Source organism: Balearica regulorum, chromosome 5 (assembly GCF_011004875.1).
Source record: "Balearica regulorum gibbericeps isolate bBalReg1 chromosome 5, bBalReg1.pri, whole genome shotgun sequence".
Taxonomy (NCBI): domain Eukaryota; kingdom Metazoa; phylum Chordata; class Aves; order Gruiformes; family Gruidae; genus Balearica; species Balearica regulorum.
The window spans coordinates 42,903,335-42,927,985 of record NC_046188.1 but is presented as its reverse complement, the minus strand read 5'-3'; the positions used below and the strand labels follow the sequence as shown (position 1 = coordinate 42,927,985).

The window sequence follows — 24,651 nt, the reverse complement described above, 5'->3', positions numbered from 1 at the left end:
GCATATGCAGCCAGAGAGAGGAGTGAGGAGATGTGAGAGGAACAACTCTGCAGACACCAAGGTCAGTGAAGAAGGAGGGGCAGGAGGTGCTCCAGGTGCCAGAGCAGAGATTCTCCTGCAGCCTGTGGGGAAGACCATGGTGAGGCAGGCTGTCCCCCTGCAGCCCATGGAGGTCCATGGTGGAGCAGATATCCACATGCAGCCCGTGGAGAACCCCACGCTGGAGCAGGTGGAGACACCTGAAGGAGGCTGTGACCCCGGGGGAAGTGCGCTCTGGAGCAGGCTCCTGGCAGGACCTGTGGCCCCATGGAGAGAGGAGCCCACGCTGGAGCAGGTTTGCTGGCAGGACTTGTGACCCCGTGGGGGACCCACGCTGGAGCAGTCTGGTCCTGAAGGTCTGCACCCCATGGAAGGGACCCACGCTGGAGCAGTTCATGAAGAACTGCAGCCTGTGGGAAGCACTCACGTTGGAGAAATTGCTGGAGGACTGTGTCCCGTGGGAGGGACCCCACGCTGGAGCAGGGGAAGAGTGTGAGGAGTCCTCCCCCTGAGGAGGAAGGAGCGGCAGAGACACCGTGTGATGAACTGACCACAAGCCCCACTCCCCATCCCCCTGCACCACTGGTGGGGGAGGAGGTGGAGAAATCATGAGTGAAGTTGTGCCCAGGAAGAAGGGAGGGGTGGGGTGAAGATGTTTTTAAGATTTGGTTTTATTTCTCATTACTCGACTCTGTTTTGATTGGTAAGAAATTAAATTAAATTAATTTCCCCAAGTTGAGTCTGCTTTGCCCGTGATGGTCATTGGTGAGTGATCTCTCCCTGTCCTCATCTCGACCCACAAACCTTTTGTTATATTTCCTCTCCCCTGTCCAGCTGAGCAGGGCAGTGATAGAGCGGCTGTGGTGGGCACCTGGCCTCCAGCTGGGATCAACCCACCACAGGAAGAAGGTTCCTATCCAGTGAGGGTCAGTATTTTCCACAAGGTACTGAGTTATGTTTATGACACTGAAACTAAGAGCTGCATTTATAACCACATTTGTATTAACAAATGATTTCAGCATGGTCAATCATAAAACCAGCCTATACTAACTCAGTCTCAGCAGACTATTAAGTACTCAAAAAACCCACATAGTTCAGGAGCAACCCCAACACGGGGCAACCATTATTGGCCCATTTTACACATAAGTCAACAGTGACATGAGACTGTCACTGCAAATGCCCCAACAGGTAAGTCAACACTGGAAATGGCTAAGGTTTGTAAAAAGTCCCTACAAACCATCTTGAAACAACCAAAAAAAAACCAACCTACCCTGCACCACCACCACTGCTTTTAGGCCGTTTAGACTCTATCTCTGTACTTAGCATTACATTAATTATGGTACATAATCTTAAACCAAAGTAGTCAATTGACTGATCACTGAGCCAGGATTAGGCTAATGAATACCAAAAAACAAAAGCCCAAAACAAAGGCCAAGAGCAGCAATAAGGCGGGGGAGGAGGCAGGGGGGAAGAGGGGAGTGGAAATAAAAGATAAAAAAAGAATCCATCCTGTGAAAAATTCTTACTGAAATTGAATGGAGTTTGGGGCAAATAATTTCAAGTTTCCATTTCCTTCAGTTCATGACTACTAATAGAAAGACACTTTACTGCGGTTCCCAACCAAGGAGAAGCATGTATCTTACAATTCTGTTCCTTCTTGTCATTGCTGCTCAACCCCTAGAAACACAGTCTTCTAAAAAATTTTAAAAAAAAATCCCACACACAAGCAAAACCGAAAGAAAACTCACAACATGAACGCTCTTCTCCATTATACTGAATTTTATTAGTAATCATTTCCCCCTTGCAGAAAAGAAGCTGGAGGAACATAAAGCCCACAGTCATGACTTCAGCAGCAGTTTAGTGTCTCAGTTCTGACACTACTCTTTAGAAATTATTCTAAAATCTGCAGCTTTAACTACTACTTTCCTTGTGCATTTTCAAGTGAAAACATTATTTATTTCCTGACTGAGATTTTCATATTTCCATTCTTGCTTCTGAACACTTCACTCCAGTTTTTCCTTTCTGACATTCATCTTCACATTTATTTCCATTCTGGACTTGAGCCTAGAATCTCACTTCTTTCACCATTCAAAACTGCCTCATTCCTGGTAAATAAAGCCTCTCCTTAGGAGCCCACAATGTCAGACCTACTTCATTCTACACAAATCAACACCCAACCTAAATCACATGTCCTCTGTCCTGCCTAACACTGCCTTTCAGACTGGGTATTCTATGGAGGCACAAGTCCAATAAAGCAATTTAGCAGAGGAATATTAGCGGCAGCGCAGGCTTCACCCTTCCATATCTGATTTCACTCATAAGCTTTCTCAGCACAGGTCCAACCCCTTTTTTATATAGCACCGAATACATCTTAACTGATAACTACAAAGCACAGATGCATCCCTAAAGAATTACAAGACTCAGTGGGTCTGTGGGAAGAAACAAGTGACGTAATCCCCAAGAATAGGACAGTTTGTTAAGTGCTTTGGGAAACTACAATGATATTTTTAAAGTATCTTAGTGAAAGCATTAACTATTTTTGCATTACATTTAAAGAATGCTTACTGCATGCCCGCAAGACAAAAAATCACACAGTTCCCTGCACATTTGCATACTTTGCCCCTTCCTAAACCCACAAAAAAAAACCCAGCTCTTCTCATCCCAGGTTCACTTCCTCAAAGTGGGTGAGAGACAATACACATTATGACTGGGCTGAATGTGTGCAGGCGCCAAAGGGCTTGTCAGATCCAGTAACAATGAAGCTGAACTTCATCAGGCTTTCCCACAATGACATCATTAATGACAGTGTTAATTTGGGAACTCTCTCTATCCAATCACTGTTATAAAGTTCCTCAGAACTTACCTTTGATATTTCATGTTTTATCAAATTAAATTATTCCATCTTTCATATTTGAAAGTGGCCTGTGGCTCAGAATGTCCTTTCTACTTCTACACAATTACATAAAGCCTCAATTCCTACAGAAAACAAGGGGTTGGTTTGTTAAAAAAAAAAAAAAAAAAAAAAAGATTTTAAACGAGCAGGCACTGGGTAAGTAGTTCAGTATGACGACTCCCTTTTCCAGGGAGCTGAGGGTCTACAGATACTTCAGCTGAAGCACTTAAGTACCCAACCATGTCCTTATACACTGCTGCTCAGATAAGCACACTCAGACAGTGGAAATGAGTTTAAAACTATCAGTGTACCTTTTTGTTAGGCAGGTATCCGTTGCAGCTGCAGCTTTTATTTCAGCAATGAATTTTCAGCATATTGGGTGATTAAGACTTTCATTTAAAATTTTCTAAATGTAATAGGAACATTCCACTGAATCTGCCATCGCTATTGATTGCACACCCATACCTTAGAGGTTTCCAAAGTCCACTGGATTTTTCCAGCAGAGAGAAAAAAATTGATCTGCAGTCATAAACTTTTTTTTTTTTTTCTTTCCTGTAGGTTTAAGAAAGCCTCTTGATGGATGCTTTGCTTTTAATTTTGCAAAACAAGGTTCGCTCATAATGAGAGCTTCTGTGCCAGGTTTCAGCCCAAGGGGAATTTGAGTTGCAGTTATAAATCCCCTAGAACACTAAAGGAAAGTACAGAAATAGAAATGCTGAGGATGACAGTAGTGTAAAATTATAGCACTTTGTTCAAAGTACGCTGTAAGAAAGAACTAGAAAAGTTGCTTAGATTACTTGCTCCTCTTTTCTGCATTTGGACAAACATATTAGGGAGGCTACAATTTTAACAATGCTTAATTTTGCCTTGACAACAGGACTGGAGGAGAGAGGCAACGAGAGCAGGTTTTAATGTTGCGAATTCCAAATCAAGATTGAGTTCTATTGCTCTCAGCAGAAGAGCCAAATCCTATTTCTACAGCACTAAAACAACTTTGTACTGCAAGTAATTCTAATTAGGGCTTACATGGCATAAATAACTTTTCAACAGCACTAATGACACCACCATCTATTCTCCATTCAGCAAGCCAGCAAACAGCCTGGTTTACACTTTTTACATTCACACTTTATATGGGGCAGATAACACCATTTATATAGCAAAAAGCCAATACAGTCTACTCAGTGGTAGTTCAGACAGTTCTGGATTTTGAATTAATTATTGTATGGAATGTTGTCTTGATCGACCATTTATTTTCCATCTGAATTTTACTTTCTTTCTGTGCTAACATTGGTTTAGTAGGTAAGAGTGGTTTTTTTAAAAAAAACAAACCAAACAAACCACACTGTATTTGATCATGTACTGACCTGGCCCAAAGAGAACACTCCTCACTCCCAGCAGATTAACCAGTGTAATTCTCAAAAGGACACCATGCAGCAGTGTGAAGGCTGAAAAGTTACCACAAAAGAAGCTGCATAATTTTCTGTCAATTCTAGTTTAAACTACATACCTCCAGAAGGCAGGGTATGCCTTGTCCAGAACACTGTTCATATTCAAAAGCTGACTGTGCTGAATTGCATTTGTTTGGAAAAAAGACCTCACATGAAGGCAAAGTGTCATCGCACAGCATAACTCAAACATCAGCAATCTTTAATGCTGGGGGCAGGCTAATACATAGGAAAAACAGTCATTGCAGAAACACCTAACAGACTCTGAAACAGAGAGGAGGAATATGACAGAATGATGTAGGACCAAAGCATGGCCCTGCATCACAGCAAACCAATCTGAAAGCAATTCAGTAATTACCAATAATGATATCTCAAACATATGAATTAACTCATAGTGATAACTGACCATGCACTGATTTAGGTAATTTCAGTGGGAAGAAGCCTTCCTACATCCTGTCAGTCATTTACTGTCCCTCAACAGAGACTTTAGGGAAAACAAATTCACTCAGTTGAGCTGATGAGCCAAAAGCAAGCAATAATAAGACTTAATGACCTGCAGTTTTATTGCACTTTCTATATAACTACAACTAGCACACGTAGTATAAATGTATCTTCTCCAGCTTGGTCCTTGAGAGGGGGATTTAATGATTAATGCTAGCTTTAAGAAACAAGATAATGCACTCCGTAGAATGAACGTTTTCCATTTTCCTAATGAGAGGTGGAAGTGCCACTCCAGAAAGCTGCAGACAGCATGAGAAATTTGAAATAAAAATGAGAAGTCCTTTGCTTAATAATCTAGGCCTATATGACACAGGTCATTAAGATTTTCTTAACCATGCTACAGACTTAAAAAGTAGTACCCTTTCCATTGTGACCCCCTCAGTAGGGTCACAATTTCAAAAACAAAACCAAAAACCCACTCATGGACAGACGCATTAAGCAGTATTCTGTAACAGTGGTTTCATATAGCCTACTTGAATTACCTGACTTCCATGCACTTAGTTCCTTAAAAGCACACAACTTCTGGTTTAGCTTTGATGAGTTGAAATTTAACTAATTTTTTCCAAGTGCTCTTACAGCTAGAACATAGTCATTTCTACAATACAACTGGAATTCAAAATATATAAACATGTACTCAGCTTGAAAAATATGAACGCTCCCCCCACGAAAGAGTCACAAGAAGTGTCACTGGAACAGTTTGAAACTTATTTCTGTGTCCTTGTTTCAAATAATTTCAAATTATTTCAAGGAATTTCAAAATTCATTTTCTGCAAAAGTTCACGCATTTCTGAATTAGCTGGGAGATTGTAATATGATGTATTTATCAAATTTAAAATTGGTTTTGTTGATGGCTAGTTAAGTATTTCCTTCCTTACGAATGAGTTCTGAACTCAGATCAAAGGTCTTTTAGATCAGTGCTGCTTGTTGTTCTATGCATTTATTGTTGTAGTGTTTTAAAGGAGAAACATTTCAGATAAAATGTTTACTTTACAGAACAAACACTACACCTTCTGGTATTATCAAGCTCTCCAATTTCACACCTTGCCCACATGCCTTAAACTTGACAGCCAGAAGCACTGCCAGCAATAATGCCCCTTTTATTTCTGGCTTCATAGGGACCTCATTGTCTTCCAAACTAACTGTGAGAAGCATAAGATCACAACTTGCTGCATACAAGATTCCAACCAGAGTTACTTCTCAGCAACTAAACAGCCATCGGATAGAGAAAATGAACACAAGCAACACAACTTAAAAGTAAAAATTAATTCTGGCAGCAATACTTTTGGTAGTGGCTGCCTTTTGCAGATCTGAAAGGTGCACAGGCTTTCCCTCCAAAATGATTTTTTAGATTGAAAGGAAGCCCAAGAATTGCACTAGACTTTAGGCAGCTCTGCAGAAGCATTAAGATTGTAAGATTTGCTAACACAAGCACAAGCCACTTCTGTGTCTTCCCTTAAGTTCAACCAGCAACAACATTTGTTTTGAAGAAAGCGTTTAAGAGCTCTACTACTGCCCTCACCAATGTAAGCATGTACCTTGCCCAGAACTTTGAAGGCATGTAACCTCTTCCCATGTCTCCGAAATTCAGCTGAAACACTGGGAAAAGAAAATCACCAGAAAGTTTGTAAGGTAGTTCCCCAATAAAGAAAACCTGATGTGACCAATCGTAGGCAAATATTGAAGTCAGAATTATCTACAGAATATACAGTCCGTGTTTCCTTTTACTCTGTCACTTACATTCACTCTCCTCCTGCTTCCTGTAACAAATTTAGGACTACATGCCAGGAAAAAAAAAAGATTACTATATACTCCATAGAAAGCAGTATCTTTGTCTCATCTTTTTTTATAACCTGTTTCTCTCCCAAGTACTTTTCATTTCAACTGTCAAGAGCCCTGCTAAACAGGATCAGAGACATGTGAAAGAAAAAAAAAGTTACATATACATCAAGTTTTGTCAGGACATCCATGACATCCTTCAGGAGCAAGGCTGTCTGTGAATACAAGCAAGAGAAATATTTACATAGGCTTTCCATAAGTTTTGATGGTTCATCTTCAAAATACCTTGCCTTTACCTCATCTCTAGGATTCATCTGCCAACATCAAGTAATACAAGCAGTGAAAAAAACAGAAAAATAGGCAAGAAGTTCACATTTGCTCTCTTAAATATAGCTATAAGTTTCTCAAAGGAAAATGTCACATTTATGACACCTGTCTTATCTCAAAATACATAACTTGCACATGCCGAAGCACGACAAGCTCTCATTCTACTTTGGAAAAACAATTCAATAAAAAGGGGAGCAGCTACCTCACTGAAATCACATCTTGAGCTTGCTTTCCCAAACAAGAACTTCAGTATGACCTGACACTCTCAATGCCTTTCATTCCTCTGATTTTGGATTTAAGTTAGAGCAGTGACAGGAGCAGCATTAGAAGCAGTCACTGCAGCAGTAACTGGAACAGGTAGCCATCAGGGACTATCCTAATGCCCCAATTCATTCACCAGTTGACGATAAGGTGTGAAGAGGCTCTGTTAGCAAGGACATAAGCACATTTTCCAGTGCTGCTTAAGACCTGAGAAATCCAGTGTTCAGCCACAACAGAATAATACCAGAAACATCCTGCATTGTGGGACGGTAATTGGTGGCTGAGAGTTGCAATCAGAACATCACTCCACTCAAATCTTGCTGTATTTTGAGTGAGCCCATCTAAAATAGCCACGAGCTTTCCCCACTCTAGTGGGGCAAAAGAGGAATTTAGCTGAAGTAATGGGCTTAGCAAGAATAATCAGCTGTTTACTCTGCATGCAATAAAAGAGAACCTGAAGGAAATCTTTTCAGTCTGGGCCTCAAGCTGGATGTTCTGTTCAGCCCGCACTCTGAGGTTTCTGTTTTGTAGTGTAAGTCAACAACTCACCCGGAGCCATAGTACTGTTTACCAATAACTGTCTCACATATTTTTTGTTATCCCACACTATTTGAACTAACAAGCATTCAGAGAGAAAAAAAAAAAAAATACTCTTTACTGTCAGGCTTTGAACAAATGCAAAACAAAAAAATAACACTGCATAGAAGGAAACATTCTTTTTATATATATTTATTTCACGCACTTGGAAACTGTCCCTTTCCTTTCATCTGTCCGCTGTGCAGTCGCTCACAGCTGAGCCCCTTGTGCAGAGGCACAATAGTTCACCTGAGTGACAGACACACGTGCGCTGCCCCGAACCCAAACCCTGCACAAGCCGGGGCACTTCTTACACATACTTACTTGGCTCAGAGGCTTCCAGGAAGGCCTGAGCCAAATTTCTCCATCACAATAGGTACAGACTATAGCTACGTACAGTTTCTCCCTCAAAAAGCTTACAATCTAGCTGATCAATAATATTTTTACTGCTAGACAAATTCAGGAGACGGGGAATGCCTGGTGTGCCTTGTGTTTCAGGTTGCAAACGAGAGGGAACCGTTTCACAAAAGTCCTACACCTGCAAATTAAAGAGAACTGACAGAGCATAATGGGAAGAAAAACAATACCACAGCACTGCTGACTCCTAACCAACACAACTGAAGAGACAATCTCTCAGCTGAGAGCTAGGATATTGCTACTTTTATAGCCTCGGCATCCACCTCACCCACGAAGCAGAAGCTACCAGCCGGCGCGGGTTAGCCCGTTTCTATTCTAATAGTTTTCCACAGCAAACTAAGGAGAAAGGCGACGATCTCCCCCACGCTCTCGGAAGGCCTGCGAGAGCGGCCGCACAGGTGAGCGCCGGAGCTTCTCCCGGTGCCATACCAACAGCACGAACCCCCGCGGCTGCTGGGGGAGGAAAAACGCCTACAAGATTATGAGCCTGAGGGAAGCAGCCCGGGAAAATAGGACGATTTCTCTGCAGAGACACCGGCCCAGAGCAGGAGCGGGCAGCCTCCCCCGCTGCCCCCTTCCAGTCACGGTGCCGCAAGAAACGATCCGGGTTTTAATGGAGAGACGGGGGGAAATCTTCCCTGGGAGACGTTTCCAAGGAGCAGCACCGCATCCCCCACGAAGTTAGAAGCTTCTGGAAGTTATACTTCATTAGAAGAGCAAGCGGCCGCCACCACCACCCGCCGCTGGTTACCGCCTCGGGCCCGGCCCCTACCCCTCAACCATCCCACACACCCCCCCCCAGGCACCGGGAGCCGCCGCGGCCCAGTCGACCCCCGCCGGCGGGAATCTCCCGCCTCGCCCCGGTGACAGCCGCCAGCATCACCTTCATGCCGCGTCTCCCGGAGCACCGCCCGGCGGGATGGAGGGCGGGCGGCCGTCGGCTACGTCCCCGTCTCCCCCGGCGCTGGGGCTCCGGCTCCTCCTGCCCGATGTAAACACACACCGGCGGGAGGGGGAAGGGTGGGCCGAGGGGGGGCAGCGCCATGGCAACCCCGGCCGGAAGAGGAAGCGTGGGGGTCGGCGCCGCCATCTTGGCAGGGATCGCTACTGTGTGGTCAGCCCGCCTGTGTCTTTCTGTCCCCGCGGTAAATCCCAGCGCCGAGGTCTCGGCTTGCCGGGGCAGGCGGCCGCGGGAGCGTGCGTGGGGTTTTGGTAATGCTCCCAGAGATTCAGAGCCGAGAAGTTCCAACGAAGCCAGGTCTCTGGGCAGCCCACACTGAGAAACCCCACCAGCCACACTGTAGTAAAAAACACTTCCTGACATTTGACATTGAAGTGCTTCACAAATTGTAACGTATTCACTACCTCAAATTTCCTTTGTATATCCCATAGTAATGCAGCAAAGGGAGATGAATTGAACCAGCCATAAGTCAAACAAGGAAGGTTTGGCCAAGATGAGGAGCCTGTTCTCTGGGCTCTGGCCTCACTCTACGCTTGCCATCGTCTCACGGCTCCTAGTCAAGTGCTGACTTAGGAGGAGAGGTCGGGGCTGTCAACGTTATCCTCGGCCAATGCAGCGTGCCTCCGGCCTTCCTTGGCCAATGCAGTACGCTTCTGGCCTTCATCGGCCAATGCAGCATGTCTTTGGCCTTCCTTGGCCAATGCAGCATGTCTCCGGCCTGCAGCTGCGGCTTCACCCACTGCGGCTGCTTCACCTGAAGAGCGAAGGTGAAAGAGCCTGGAAATAGCTTTTCCACATAAAGTCGTCTTTCTCACCTATTGCTTTAAAAGTATCATCGGGCACAGTCACTCGGGTGGATAGAAGGGTGTTTACTGCTAGCAAATGGTTTAATGCCGTGAGGAAAGCCAGACAAAGCAAAACAGAAAGGTGGTTTGAAGTAATGATTCCTGGAATTGGGAGATAAAACAACATTAAGCAAATGATGGTGATGCGAGTTCAATTTTCTTTTTAGTATCTCTTTAGTAAATTTAGTATTATTCCACAGTTGAATATTGCATTAATAAGTTACGTAGAGAATATAACTACAATTTGCAAGGGGTTGAATCTAAAAGAAGAAAGATTGCTTTTGTTCCCCTTTTTTTACCCCTTGACTAAGAAACTTTGCAATTTCTTCTCTAAAGAATATGTCTTTGGCAGCCATGTATGTTTTCTAAATCGTTCTTCAGTACAGTGGATCCTATTTAGTCAGAAACCACAAAAGGAAAAATGTGCTAGCTTAAAGGCTGAAATGCCTTCTCTCAGTGCACAATGGAGGAAAAGGAGTTAAATTTTTTGTTTGTTTCATACCATCTTTTCTAATCTGCAGAACCTCCTTGGAGAGCAGAGGTAGAGTGGTACCCTAAGACTAGTTTCATTTTTCAGTTACATAGGAAACTCTTAAAAGACACCAAGCAAAGCAATTCCTTTGCCCCACATGGGCTGACAACTCCAGAGTCCCCTTTCCTCTGCTTCTCACAACCCATCCCTGCCCTAAATAATTTTCTGGATCACTTCTCAGAGGAAGTATTCTTCAACCCTTTCCTGGCATAGATTCGCATAGTAGAATTTACAATTTCTTCTGCACATGTACACGTGCTTCACTTCAAGCATGTGAATCTTCTCAGAAAACCAGTAGTGGAAGCCAGTGAATTCAGGGAAAGTTTCACAGACCACACTAATTTCTACAGACATGCACAGATACATATGTGTGCATGTATAAGCTCACCGACTATGTGTGTGAGTACCCTGTGTATTATATTTATAATACTAACTGTAATAACAGAACCAAAATAAACCACTCCTCAACACGCTATATAGAAAAATTTATATCAAATAGTCTTGTCAATAGTATTAGTTGAATTAGATTGTATTAGATTTTTAATTGTGTAATAGAAACCCATATTTATGTTCTGGTCAGATGGTGAGTAGAAAGAAGTTCATATCGTGTTTGTGCTGAGTTTAAGATGTAAATAATAGCCCGATTCCCAATAAAAGAATATTGCCTAAATTGTAAAGGGTTAAAAAGTAAACTCTTTTCCCTCATCAAGATAAAATGAGTCATTCTTGTGAAGTTCAAAATAATGCAGCTTTCTACATTTAAAATTCAAAATTTCAGATGAACATACCATGATTTCTCAGGAAGTTCCGAAGCCCATAACACATGTGCCATTTTTTAAGCATTAGGTTGCCTTGTTTGTGATGTGTGTAGAACATTCAAAGAACATTCCAGCTGAAAAATCAGAATATTCTGGATTGTAGACAGGGGAAAAAAAAATAGAATGGGAAATAATAAGTTGTTTATGTTAGGCACAGAAAGTCCTTTATTCCTGAAACTGTTTCAGCAGCTACCAAACATATTCCCTAACAAAAAAAATTACACAACACAGCCTACATACACAGCAGCAGTGCAGCTCACAGGGTGTGACTTTGGTGAAACAGCTGGTGCTGAGGATGCTAGGTCTTTATTGGACACATTTCAGGGGGTGATTGCTTTGAACAAGCTCTAATACTTCAGACAGAATGCCCATTAATGACAGTAACAACTGTACACCTGGAATAATTTTTTCCAATTTAGTTTCATCCAAAAGGATTTAATCCAGTTAATGCACTCCAAGCCTGCTCTGGTGAGATTCACCTCAAAGTGTTGTCTTTATCAAAGCAAAAAAGCTAGTGTAGATGTTTCCATAGTTAAACTCTACTGTTTGTAAATTAAAAGTGATGTCTTTATAATGCAGAAATTCTCTTCCCAGCCTTCCTGAAGCACAGACCACTCTAGGAGATTCACCTACCCAGAGTTTTCAGTGAAGGCTGAGGACCTCAAATATCTTAAATGATTATGGTTCACTTATAATTTTCTTCAAGGTGTTGAAACCAGTGAAAAAATATTTTGACCTTCAGATTTGGTCTCAATACATTCCTAAACATCTTTTTACAACAAAAAGAAATACAGTTTCGTAAAAGTTATCATTCTTTGTGTAGGGATAAGTGTGTGTGTGTGTGTGATATTCGGGCATAATTTTTGCTGTGTAGACTAGAAAGCATGCTTCTCAGGTACAGTGTAACATCATGGCATCTCCCTGTCATGTGTGCTAACTTTAGCACTTTTTGCCTATGCTGACCAGGCGCTGGCTCAGAGATAAGACTGAGATTCCAAATCTCACCCCTACAATGACAGAGCTTTCCCTTAGATGTATTTTAACATATTGAGATAATTAATGATCATTTTAAAGCATTCAGGTGGGCTGAAGCATTAAAATAGAGATAATCGATGCCAAATTAGACTGCTGCAAGGTTCTATTTCACCTTTCCATACCAGGCACCTGAGTATGCACTAGGTGCATCATAAAGCGGAATTGCCCTGTCTCGTTACCCCTGTTTACCTCCACGCCCTTTTCAGCTCTAGTTTCCTATGTCACGTACTTGTCCTGTGTGACATTTGAACAGCTTTCATGTTGCCTGCTGTTAAAAAGGATAATGCAGCATAAAAGAAATGCAAGTACCATGTGATATAAGACAAGAGAAGAATAAACAGTAATAATTCATTGTAGCAGGTAGTCACTGTGTGGCGGCAGTAGTTGGCTCAGGTGCTAAAGGGTCCTGGTAGAAAGGAAATTATTTCCAGACAATGAAGCTGCTGATTAGTAATGACTGTAGCATTTACAACTCCTCCAGACATCTCTGTTCTAGATCAAAAAATTCTCCCTTACCTTGAGAAAATAAATTGGCCACTGGCCTTATCAAGCATCCCAAGAACACACAGCAAACAAATTAGCTACAAATTTGCAAAAATATAAGCAGTAACCTTTCCTCGTGCTTTGTCTTGTTGAAGGACTCGTGTATTGAGATAGCTACCCTGAATTTTTGTATTTTATATGCTTATGTAGCTGTCGGTACAGTAGTATTTGATTCTCTCTTTCCTAACTTCACCTTTACAACATCCCTGGAAAGTAGGGAGGTACTTGCTGCATTGGGTAGCTGGATATTGGAGAACACTCCAACTCTGGCCAAGAATTTATAAAATTCTCTCTGAGAATAAAGTTCAGGTTTCTGAAGGCATAAAGGTGACTAAACCAAGGGAAGTTACATACCTACAGCACTCAGTTGCGTGACCACCACCATACGTTGGAATGTGAATGAGGTGTTAGGTGCCACAGGAAGCATCTGCGGCAGAGCAAGGGGCATCACTAAGTCTCCTACATCCTGGACTGGCAACAGCCTAAGTCAGGAACTAAGTCCTTTTAAATACTTGTCTCTAATTATTTTAAAACATCAATAAATCATAGAATCATAGAATGGTTTGGGTTGGAAGGGACCTCAAAGATCATCTAGTTCCAACCCCCCTGCCATGGGCAGGGACACCCTCCACTAGACCAGGTTGCCCAAAGCCCCATCCAACCTGGCCTTGAACACTTCCAGGGAGGGGGCTGCCGTATAATAGTATAACAAGAAAAGCATAGACAACCCTGAGAATCAGGTGCGTCAGTGGAGGCTACAATTCATAGCTGCAGAAAGGAGTATTCAGAGGTCCACAGGTCTCTCCACCTGCCTTCTCCTTACAGGAGCCCATGGCACTCAAGCTGAAGAATTTGGAATGCCAAAAGCTCGCATGTGATAGGGGTTTTTCCTCTGTGAGGATTTCAGTGTTTCACATGGCATTTCAGTGTTAGGTGCACGGTGCATGGGTATGTTTAAAAAGCAAAAGAATGGCTCAGTGTTGCATGAAATAAAGATAAGCCACGGTTCTCCCTGGGCAGAGGGAAGTCTTTTTTTTAATCAGGAAAGACGAGAGGTATCAAGAAGGGGAATAGAATCAAGTGTAGCCAAGTGACCAGCGTATTCTTGAATGCCTGTTTAGCGGATGGTAACAATAGGAGATTTATTAATAGTTTCTGAAATTCGTTACAGCTGGATTTGATATATTATTGCCTAGCTTCGTGTGTGTGACTTCTGGGTCTTGCAGATGGAAAGGAAGAGATTTTGACATTTCTAAATAATCTGTTACACTCCTCATGTTTAAAGAAGATTTGGTGCCTGTAGACTATTAAAAATGGATACTTACAACAGTACTGCTGCACAAATTAATGCAAGCAACAGCACGATTTGAGAGCATTGGAAATCTAAAAATAAGGAAATATTTTTCTACCAATGTCTTTTCAATATCTATGCTATAGAACAGATCTGTTTAATAAAATACTTCATAATAGGGGTAAGGGTAATGTCATGCATTAAAACATACTCATGACTGAACACTGATGCTGCATCATTTGGTAATAATAGGGAGGATGGAGACTATACAGCTCAAATGATGTCCCTGGTATATCTGCGTGTCTTAAGCCTTACTGAGAACAGAATGAAAAGTTGGCAAGGGGAGCTCAGATTTAACTAGCTGTTTTCAGCTGAAAGGCAAAATATAAAGACCAGACACTGAGAAATGTTCATTAAAATAGTGAACTTCTTTCCAGCTTACAGGTAACAACTGTTAAGAATTAAATTATTTTACGTCTCAAAGCTATTCTCTTCATGGATATTTATTGCATGCAGCTCAAGAGATATGTCATTTTTGGTTTGGGGTTCATTGTTTCTCCAAGTTTTTTGCTTATAGTCACACCTCACACATGCATGAAGAGTGCGATAGCTCCACTGTGAAGTACCAAGAAAGTTAAAAGGCATTTGCAGAACAGTGTGGTAGACTATGCCGCTGCCAAGCCTTCAGAACTTGATAGACCTAATTCTCCTCTTCTGCATCTCAGCTTCAGGTCACCATCAGCTTCCCAATTAATGGGAGAGCAAAATAGCAAAGCCATTGACAGATTTGTCTCTGGTAACTAATTTTTACTATCGATGACTGTAATACTACATTCTCCTTTCTTACCATGAGTGTTAAAAATAAGCTGGAAAACTACTTGTGAATGACCTTTGCCTTCATCATGTGTTTAACTCCCCTTTTCCCCCCTCATTCAGTGTTGGTACATTACTAACAGGCTTGGGCATGTTCAATATGAAAGTATTCTTACAAGGGAGCCCTAAGCAAGACTATAAAGATGTGGTTTATACAATACTGAAAAGTGGCAATAATAGAAAGAAAAATATATCAGCCCTCTTACTAAGCTGAAATCATCTAGCTATCAAGTCGATATATGAAAAGAACTCAGTACATACTGCTGCTTTGGATTACAAATGGTACTTTGGCTTTAGTCTGGGGTTTTTTCCCTCTTATTGGGAAAGTTCTTACATAAAATCCACTTCAAATCTCTTTATTAAAGATCCTTCTGCACAGGGATACAATACTTACCCATTACCTTCTAGATCTGTACTGAAATCAATCTGCCCATTTTGCCGAATGCAAATGTTGATTGCTCAATTGTGTAAAATCCTGAACTCCAAATATCAACTTGGCTTATTGTGTCATTATTTTTGGTTCTTTGCTGTGTTTCTTTCTAGTTCTTTGAAAGAGCGTTGTTAAATGAGTCTAGCTGTTTAATGTCTGTGACAGTCTTTCACAAACCGTTCCATGACAAGAAAATAAATATATCAAAGATGATACGCGGAGACACTGAACTATGGCCATGGTCTGCTTGTTCTCAGAGCACCTAGAAAGAATGATTTTCTATCACACTATGGCAGGCAGTATTTCATCATGCTTGGATTATATGGGCAAGGCGCTTCCACCAACAGATGATGGCATCTTCCAGAGAGATTTTTACAAAATGGGTTGTATAAGAAAGAGCATATTGTTGGCAACCAAGGATGCTTAGAGCCTGATTTTTCACCTGCCATGCATCTTATATCATGCACATCCCTGTAAACAACAGTACACACCTGGTAGAAAATGCTACCACCTGGAAGGATGGCATCATTGATAAAGTAAGTAAGAATAACCATTGCAGAAGCAGATCTATAATAGTTGGACCTCTTGCTCATTAGATAATAGTTATAGGAGCATTCAGGGAATAAAATCCTTTCATTCACTGATGTCATACAAGATTCCCACTAATTTCCACAGGGCTAGTAATTTGCTTCAGTTTGCTGGCAATATATTCGATACCCCATTTGCTTAATTCTCAAACTGGTCAAGAATTGTATTTTGTCCAAATTTCATATTTTTGCTCTTGTTTATTAAAATTTGCCTTCTTTGAGAATGAAGAACATACTATTTCAGTTTAATTTTAAAATTTAATAAAGATAGTCAGTCTGTTCATATAATTTATGGTTAGCTTTGCATCACTGAGAAAAATAAACTGACAAGATTTGAAAGCACATTTTACCAAATAAACTGTGAATGCTTATATGGTTCTAAAATTAAAACTCAGATGAGATTAACAGAAAAATCTAGAGATTCACCAGCCTTAAAAGCAACTGCGTTTCATAAAAAGCCATGTATTTGGCAATGAAAGCAGGTTTTGATAATTTTAATGAGGAAAAAAAAGTGAAAATAAATGGGTTTGAACTTTGGGGTTCACTTAAACAAAGCTGCTGTATTTCATATGCCTTTAGTTATAGAGCATGAAGGCAATTTATTTTTTTATGTAGGCTTCAAAGTCTTGCAATAGAAAACTGTCTCTGCCAAAATGCCAGGCCACATAACTGGGTTCACATATGGGCTTCCCAGACTTCAGAAATTTTCAGATTTGTTTTTTACTTTGAACTCATGCCAAAGACTCTGAACTGTACAGACAGCAAAGCTCTGCTCGTAGGTTCTGCTGACATTTGGAGTCACCAGTAATTTGTTCTCAGGATGCCAGAACAAGGCTCTAGATAAAATTTCATCCCTATCACAAACAATAGAATTCATATGGGGCTGTCTCTCTTTTCAGGATATTTTTGACCTTTTTGGTTTAAGTATTTTTTTTCCACCTACACAGGCAGTAGATTCTTTTACAGGAAGGAGACATTGATGTGATAATGCCTGCAAAGTTATGGTGTTTCCTTTAACCAGCGCTTCTGGCCAAAATCCTCTAATGCATTTATCATCCATTTTGTGATCTCCCCTCCCTACAGTAAAGTTTCTTCTCAACATTGATAACAACAGGGATGAGAAGTCAGCTAGCAGCCTCCAGGCTCAGGATTTGTGGTCCAGAAAGAGTATTAGTGGCACTGAACTGAGATAGAGTTTTATTCCAGCATAAATTGTACCTTACAGTGTTAAGGCTTAATTAAATGTTGGCCTGGTTAACCTTCTGCTGAGTTTCTGATGTGCTTTTGGAGTAGGTGGAATTTTCCTTTCCCCTGTTCTTGTGAAACACTCTTCCTTCTCCCGTCTTGCCACCACCGCACACACATGCACATATGTATATCCCTCTAAATTAAATTGTCCCACAGCTGCAGATGAGAAAAGGTGAGTAATCTGTCCCATGAGACAGAAGAGGAAAAGAGGAGGCAAAAATCCTCATTTCTACTTGTTAAAACAGAGATGGTAGACACAGTAAAGGAGAACAAGGCCCTTCAATCCAGCCAGTGGTAGGTTAAATGTAGCTAAGACATGAAGTGTCTAGTATTTTAGATCACTCATGCCACCCTGCACGTGTCTATCAGGAACCTTTGGAGACCTCCTAAAGAAGACCTTCTCCCAGTTTATCTCCTGGCCACATACTGCAGTGGTAAACATGTGGGAAGGTGATTTTCTCCTTCATTTTTTGGCCTTCTCTACAAATACCATTCTTGACATTCACTCCAGGAGTTCATCATGGCTGCTCCCACACATAGCATATGGATTCCGGAACCATCCCTATGGTGTAGCTTGAGCAGGTGCTACTGCCCAACCAAGACGGTTTCCTAACATATCCACCTTTCTAGCGGTTAAGAAGTGAAAGATGACACACTGACATCCCTCAGGCTCTCTCCAGCACCCTTTTACTGGGAAGAGTTCCTCCCCTCAAATGCTGAGTTTCAGGCTCAGCTCTGTTCATTGTCTCTCTAGGGATGCCTGTGCACAACTGAACAGTACGGGACATTTATTAATTATTAACTGGAGTGTCATGCCCTCTACTTGCTGTCAGTAGTGGGAACCAGGGGGAAATAACATCATGAGGCACTGCAGCAGATGATAGACTCGGGATGTTAGCTGTGGCTTCCACATACTGTTGGTGGAGCTTTGCTGCTTCTGTAACCAGCTCTGTAGCTCCTTCTGCATCAGGGGTCTGCGCCCTGAGATTCCAAGATTTTGTCTTACAACCTTACATTTAAGGTGCTTGTTAAAATTCACAAATGTGCATCTCGATTAAGCGCAGGCTTTATGCAAATTGTGTTGCGAAAGTAGACTGATGTCCTAAAGCACCTGCTACCTAAGGAGGAGATTCATTTGGTGTTAGCAGTGCTCTCTGTGGATGCTTCTCACAGGTCATTAGGAAAAAGGCATTGGGCTTGGTGGGGCCATCCCGCAGTATGGCATCTTGACTTGTATCTCTTTTTCAGACTGCACAACAGGGAAGGCCTGCATAAGTATTTCTTCTAATGACAGGTAGGTTCCGGTACACAGATCCCATTACGCTTTGATCAATAAATTAATTGTGTAAAAATTAGTACTCCTAGAGAGGAGAGATTAACAGTAGTGACTTGTTTCTCTGCTGGGCACTGTGTGAACTCTTCTAAGCTCTACAAGTGTACTTGGGGCTGTAAACTAATTCCAGATTTGCTTGTCCACTGCAGCTTTAGCCATGTGCCCCTGTCCTGACCTAGTGCCCTCTTACTGCCTCTCCCAGGTCTTCTTTGTAGCCTGATCCACAAAGCATCCACTGCTCTGGATTAGCCCCATATTAATGTTCCAACGCACCCTCTGGAATAGTGACGGTGGTGTTGAACTGCCTGGTGAAACAGGCAGAGACTGACCACCTGGCCATCTACAGTGAAATGCCAGTGTTGCTGTGCAGATACGGTAACTGGCAGAGATGCTTCACTTCTCACACAGGCACACTTTCTGTAGCTTTACGTACTACCTACATTCTACAACTTTTGCTCAAAACAAGTTTCCACTGAGAGCAGTTGACAATACACATTAATATTGATGGGAAAGTCCAATCACTAGGCAAAAAATTTCTTAAAAAACCCCCAGACAGCTTCCACAGAATCAGGTCTGTGTTCAAGCTGCCTATTATGTCAGACTAGAAAAGATGTCAGCACTGGGAATGGTGTCTAGTCCCAGAGGGTGCTGAACACTTCAAACCAACTATTTGTAATCCCAGAATGCCTAGTACTAAAGAAGGAACAGGGATATGCATTCCCTTATTTGGTGTAATACACAAGCCACAGGTAGCTTTTGCAGTTTATGGTCAACACAGATATTGCTAGCTGCCGTAGGTGAGTGACTCCCTTTTTACAGATTAAGTTTGTAGCCAGCTCTAGTCTTTGGTAGATAAATTAACTGTAGAGGACCTTTCATTCTCTCGGTGCTGGTCTCACTTTGGTAAGAGCAGAGGCTCTCAGATAATGACTTTGAGCAAAAGCCGCATGGAAGAGGGAATAATTCACCATGAATTAAATCGTGCACTGGGGATGCTGCGTGAACAGGAATGATGGGGGCACGCATATAAAAAAATGCCTGGCAGTACATCAGTCAAAGGATGTGCCTTCTTATATATATGAGTATTTAACTGAAGTTGCACACAAAGTGGGTGACAACAATGCTTCAGAGCTGATGATATAACACACAACCACCGTTTTGACAGGAATCCAGTTCCATCTCAGACCATCTCAGAGGGAGTGGGGGAAGGAGATTCCGACCTTATCCTTACCACACAAACACAAGTATTGTGCACAGACTGTTTAAATTCCTGTTACAGATCTCATACACTCTTAAAAATCCCTTGCAGAGCAAATATTTGTTAATGTTTGTATGCTTATGTGCTTGCAAGAGACAGTGCCCATATGCAAAACTCTGCTTCTGCATTTATGCATGCACTTATGCTTTTATGCGTGCGTATGGGGATTAGCATGTAAAATTACTCCTTTTTCTAGTCCTAGTGAAATGTAACAGGACCATTACTGCCACAAAAGGGAACTTTTGTCTCTTTCGTACCCTTCGTATTATTCTTCACTAATGAGCTGTGTCTGGGTAATTATAGTTGTAGAAGGAAAAAAGGTGAGCTGGGCTTACCTGTAGAGCTACCATGGAGTCGGGATATTAGCATTGCCCTGGGGATAAAAGCACGGGCAAGTTACGTGGATCCTAGTAACTGTTGAAAAACATATGAACTATTTATAAAGCAAAATACTTAAGGGTTAAGGTCTCCATTCTCCACTGCATCCAGGGAAAGTACTAACTTTGCAGAGCAGAACTGCAAAAGATGCCGTGGTAATCCCACTTCTGGCACATGGCCTTCTCGAAGCACTGTCACCTTCTTTTTCTCTTCCTCCCTTCCCTGCTTTTATTTAATGACTGTTCATGAGGTATCCAGTTCTTCAGCTGATGGAGATGGCCATGTACCCTTATATAGCTGTTTCAGCCCCTTTTCAGTCTCCATGTGAAAGGCAGTGACCAAGTGACCAACTGAAATACTTGCCCCCACCCCGAATGTTGGGATCTAAAATGCCCGACTTTGACATTAGCAAGCAGTAAGATACCACAGTAGATTCTCAAGATTGGCCTTTTCAATTATTTTTCCCCCTACTTCATCTATTTCACTGATAAAAAAAGAGCCTAGAAATCAGCTGTAGTTCATAAACATCACAGAGGCAAAGCAGAGGAACTCTAGGCACGGATACTGCCCTAGGGAGAGCAATGCCTCTCCAAGAATCCCACCAACCTACTAGGAAATCAGGTAGCAGTAGATGTGCAGGTTGAATCCAGTATGACTCCAGAATGCAGCTGGAGATTATTTTCTCTCCCAGCACAGGCTATAGGGTTGCTTGCATGACATGGCCCCAGCACGGAAACTGCTCTCGAATGGCTCACCAACAATATGCAGTTGAAAAAAACACAGTTTGGAGGTGTCTGAGATAATGCAACTCTAATCTTTGAATTGCTGCTAATGTCAAATCCCAGCAGTGTAATAAGCCAAACTCAGTCAAACTGCTACATGTCTAATTCTTGAGAGTCTCCAGGATTAAGGCTATAACATGCATGTCGCCTGTACATGCTGTAAGCCCATCAGGTTTCAAAAGTAAACAAAAACTTGGAAAATACCTGTGTGAAAGCATTTTTCAGACAGCCAAGATAAACAGAAGATACTGTGCTGATTTCTAAATTTATTGCTTTTTCTCCTGTGAATTATAACCAGCTGATACTCACAGCTTGGTGTATGAAGTACTTTTTGGCTGAAAACTCCACATTTCAGATGAGATATAAAATTGGGAACTCAAATATTTATTTTCATGAAAGCTCTCCTAGCACATTTTTTAAACATGTGTTGTCAGGTCTTAAGCTGTTGAAAGCATACACATCCCCAAACTGAAGAAGGATAACGTGGTTATATTAGTTCTCAATTTTCTCCTCTGCTTTTGCAAAGGGCATAATCATTTTCCCATGGGGTGAACGAACTGTCTTCTGTCTCCATGCTGTCTCATTCCTCCAGCACACCTGAAAATACCTGTTCCTTTTGCTGAGCACTTTGTTCTTTGACCATTTACACCTGTTCGTCTCTGTCCTGGGCATCTCAGCTCCATTTAAGCAGCTTAATTTTTCCATGGGAGGTGGAAGATAGGAGTACGTAGAGATCACAGAAAAGGCCTTACAAGCTGTTTTTTTTCTAACTGAAAATCCAAAAATTTTGCTTAAGACAACCTGGGCTGCTCTTTTCAACACTGTCTTTCACAGCTCAGTACCTTCAACTTTTTTTCTCACTTCAGAAAAGAACACCTATGAGCTGTAGGATTGTAGAGTTGTATGCCCTGAGGTAAACCAGTGCTCTACAAGTCAGCAATAGTGATCAGACTACAGCTATTTTAGTGGTAATGATATGCTACTCACCTAACCTCACGCTGAGCTTCCTGTTACAATCCATCTTCATCACAAACCTTCACATCAAAGGATAGTTTGGGTCATTAGCAACATTTCCTCGGACTCCAGCTTCTCCCATGAACTGATAATAAACCATCAGTAGTGCCTGTGTGATTCATAAAGTCTGCTTTCAGAACAGTACTCTAACAAGGGCACGTGTGTAATGGGGGAAAGGCAGCAAATTTTAGGTTAAAAAAAGCTAACCTATGACATTAATACCTGGACTAGCAGAACCTGGACTGAGTGGCCTCAAAGGGTCCTTGTGGCCTTTGATTCACGCAGAGTTATACTGTGCTTGTTTTGTGCCAACAGACACCACTGCTGATGGGCCAAGCCCATCACCCACGTTGGTAGCGCCTCTGGGATAACATTAAGGAGGAGGAAAAAAAATAGCAGCAGCATATGCAGCCAGAGAGAGGAGTGAGGAGATGTGAGAGGAACAACTCTGCAGACACCAAGGTCAGTGAAGAAGGAGGGGCAGGAGGTGCTCCAGGTGCCAGAGCAGAGATTCTCCTGCAGCCTGTGGGGAAGACCATGGTGAGGCAGGCTGTCCCCCTGCAGCCCATGGAGGTCCATGGTGGAGCAGATATCCACATGCAGCCCGTGGAGAACCCCACGCTGGAGCAGGTGGAGACACCTGAAGGAGGCTGTGACCCCGGGGGAAGTGCGCTCTGGAGCAGGCTCCTGGCAGGACCTGTGGCCCCATGGAGAGAGGAGCCCACGCTGGAGCAGGTTTGCTGGCAGGACTTGTGACCCCGTGGGGGACCCACACTGGAGCAGTCTGGTCCTGAAGGTCTGCACCCCATGGAAGGGACCCACGCTGGAGCAGTTCATGAAGAACTGCAGCCCGTGGGAAGCACTCACGTTGGAGAAATTGCTGGAGGACTGTGTCCCGTGGGAGGGACCCCACGCTGGAGCAGGGGAAGAGTGTGAGGAGTCCTCCCCCTGAGGAGGAAGGAGCGGCAGAGACACCATGTGATGAACTGACCACAAGGCCCACTCCCCATCCCCCTGCACCACTGGTGGGGGAGGAGGTGGAGAAACCATGAGTGAAGTTGTGCCCAGGAAGAAGGGAGGGGTGGGGTGAAGATGTTTTTAAGATTTGGTTTTATTTCTCATTACTCGACTCTGTTTTGATTGGTAAGAAATTAAATTAAATTAATTTCCCCAAGTTGAGTCTGCTTTGCCCGTGATGGTCATTGGTGAGTGATCTCTCCCTGTCCTCATCTCGACCCACAAACCTTTTGTTATATTTCCTCTCCCCTGTCCAGCTGAGCAGGGCAGTGATAGAGCAGCTGTGGTGGGCACCTGGCCTCCAGCTGGGGTCAACCCAGCACAACTGCACATACTATATTCCAACTCTGAGCATTTTCAGTACTAAAATGACAATTTTTTTAGTCACTTATAATGGTGGCACAACCACATGGGACAATCCTGCGCAAAAGGCTCAGTCCCTGCTGTTATCTACACGTTATCCAGTACCACAGCAACTACTACCTGCAGTCCTTGGGATTCAAAGCAAGGTACTTCATCAGTAAGTATAAAGAGATTAATCACAGAAACACTGACTCTAACAAAGCTTTCTCTGTGCAAAGCTGGACAACTCCTTCAATGCAACTTTTCCCTGAACTCAGTGGAAGCCGCAGGTGTTAAGCACGTCTGAGGACTAGCACGCCTGTTTCAAATCCTAAATGTGGCTGATGGGGCTTCTCTTTAGCAATCAGCTTTGAAAAACCTGACCTTAATTGCTTGTCTAGAACAGGGGGAATAGCACCCAATTGCTTTGTAAGTGCTAGCAAGAGGACACGTGAAGGCTGGAGGCTCTGTTCCTTTGCCAAATATTACCTGTCAGGACAGAGTAGCAATCCCCGTAGGGAGGGATGACATGGGACTCCTGGCTTCCAGTTCTCATTCTGCTACCGAGAGATCCTGGATAAGCTTCTTCATGACTCAGCATCTGGATTTCTTTATTCATAAAATGCAGCTAAACATCCCATTTTCCAGTACTGTATTTCAATATATTTTCAAAATACTCTGAATGAGACTTGCTAAGAAAGTACTGAACATTATTACCTGCTTGTATATTTTTCCTGTCCTTTTTTTTATCCTAGCAGTGTATATTCCCAAGACATATGCTGTCCCTACAAACAGAGAAATTGAACCTATTCTATTTCTGAAGCTTCATCCTGACAGATTTATAGAAGAAATGTTTATTCCTGCCCAGTTGTCTGATGTTTATCTATTAAGAAATTTCATCTGAAAGTAGTCTCTTGTGTATGGAACCAGTTTCGTTTCTTAGCAAGGCTTCAGGTTTCTTTCCCTGAAAGCCACTGTGGAAATGCATATGTACGTGTATATATGTTTGCATGTTTGTATAAAGTCAATGTTCTGCTTGCACAGAAAGAGCTGAAAAATGCATAGTTGTAACATGACGCTTTAAAAAGTGTAACTCCCTAAAAGCAAAACATTCAGATAAAAAGGACAA

The 24,651-nt window shown here is 42.4% G+C and overlaps 1 protein-coding gene across 1 annotated transcript in view; it reads right to left on the bottom strand.

Moving 5' to 3' along the window:
• LOC142602058 (transmembrane protein 263-like) overlaps positions 1-9,417 on the bottom strand; it is a 205,848-nt gene extending 196,431 nt beyond the window's left edge. The window contains exon 1 of the mRNA XM_075754492.1: positions 9,119-9,417. Within this exon, the coding sequence (XP_075610607.1) occupies positions 9,119-9,325 (207 nt within the window). The 5' untranslated portion in view covers positions 9,326-9,417. The remainder of the gene's footprint in view (positions 1-9,118) is intronic.
• Between the last annotated feature and the right edge of the window lie 15,234 nt (positions 9,418-24,651).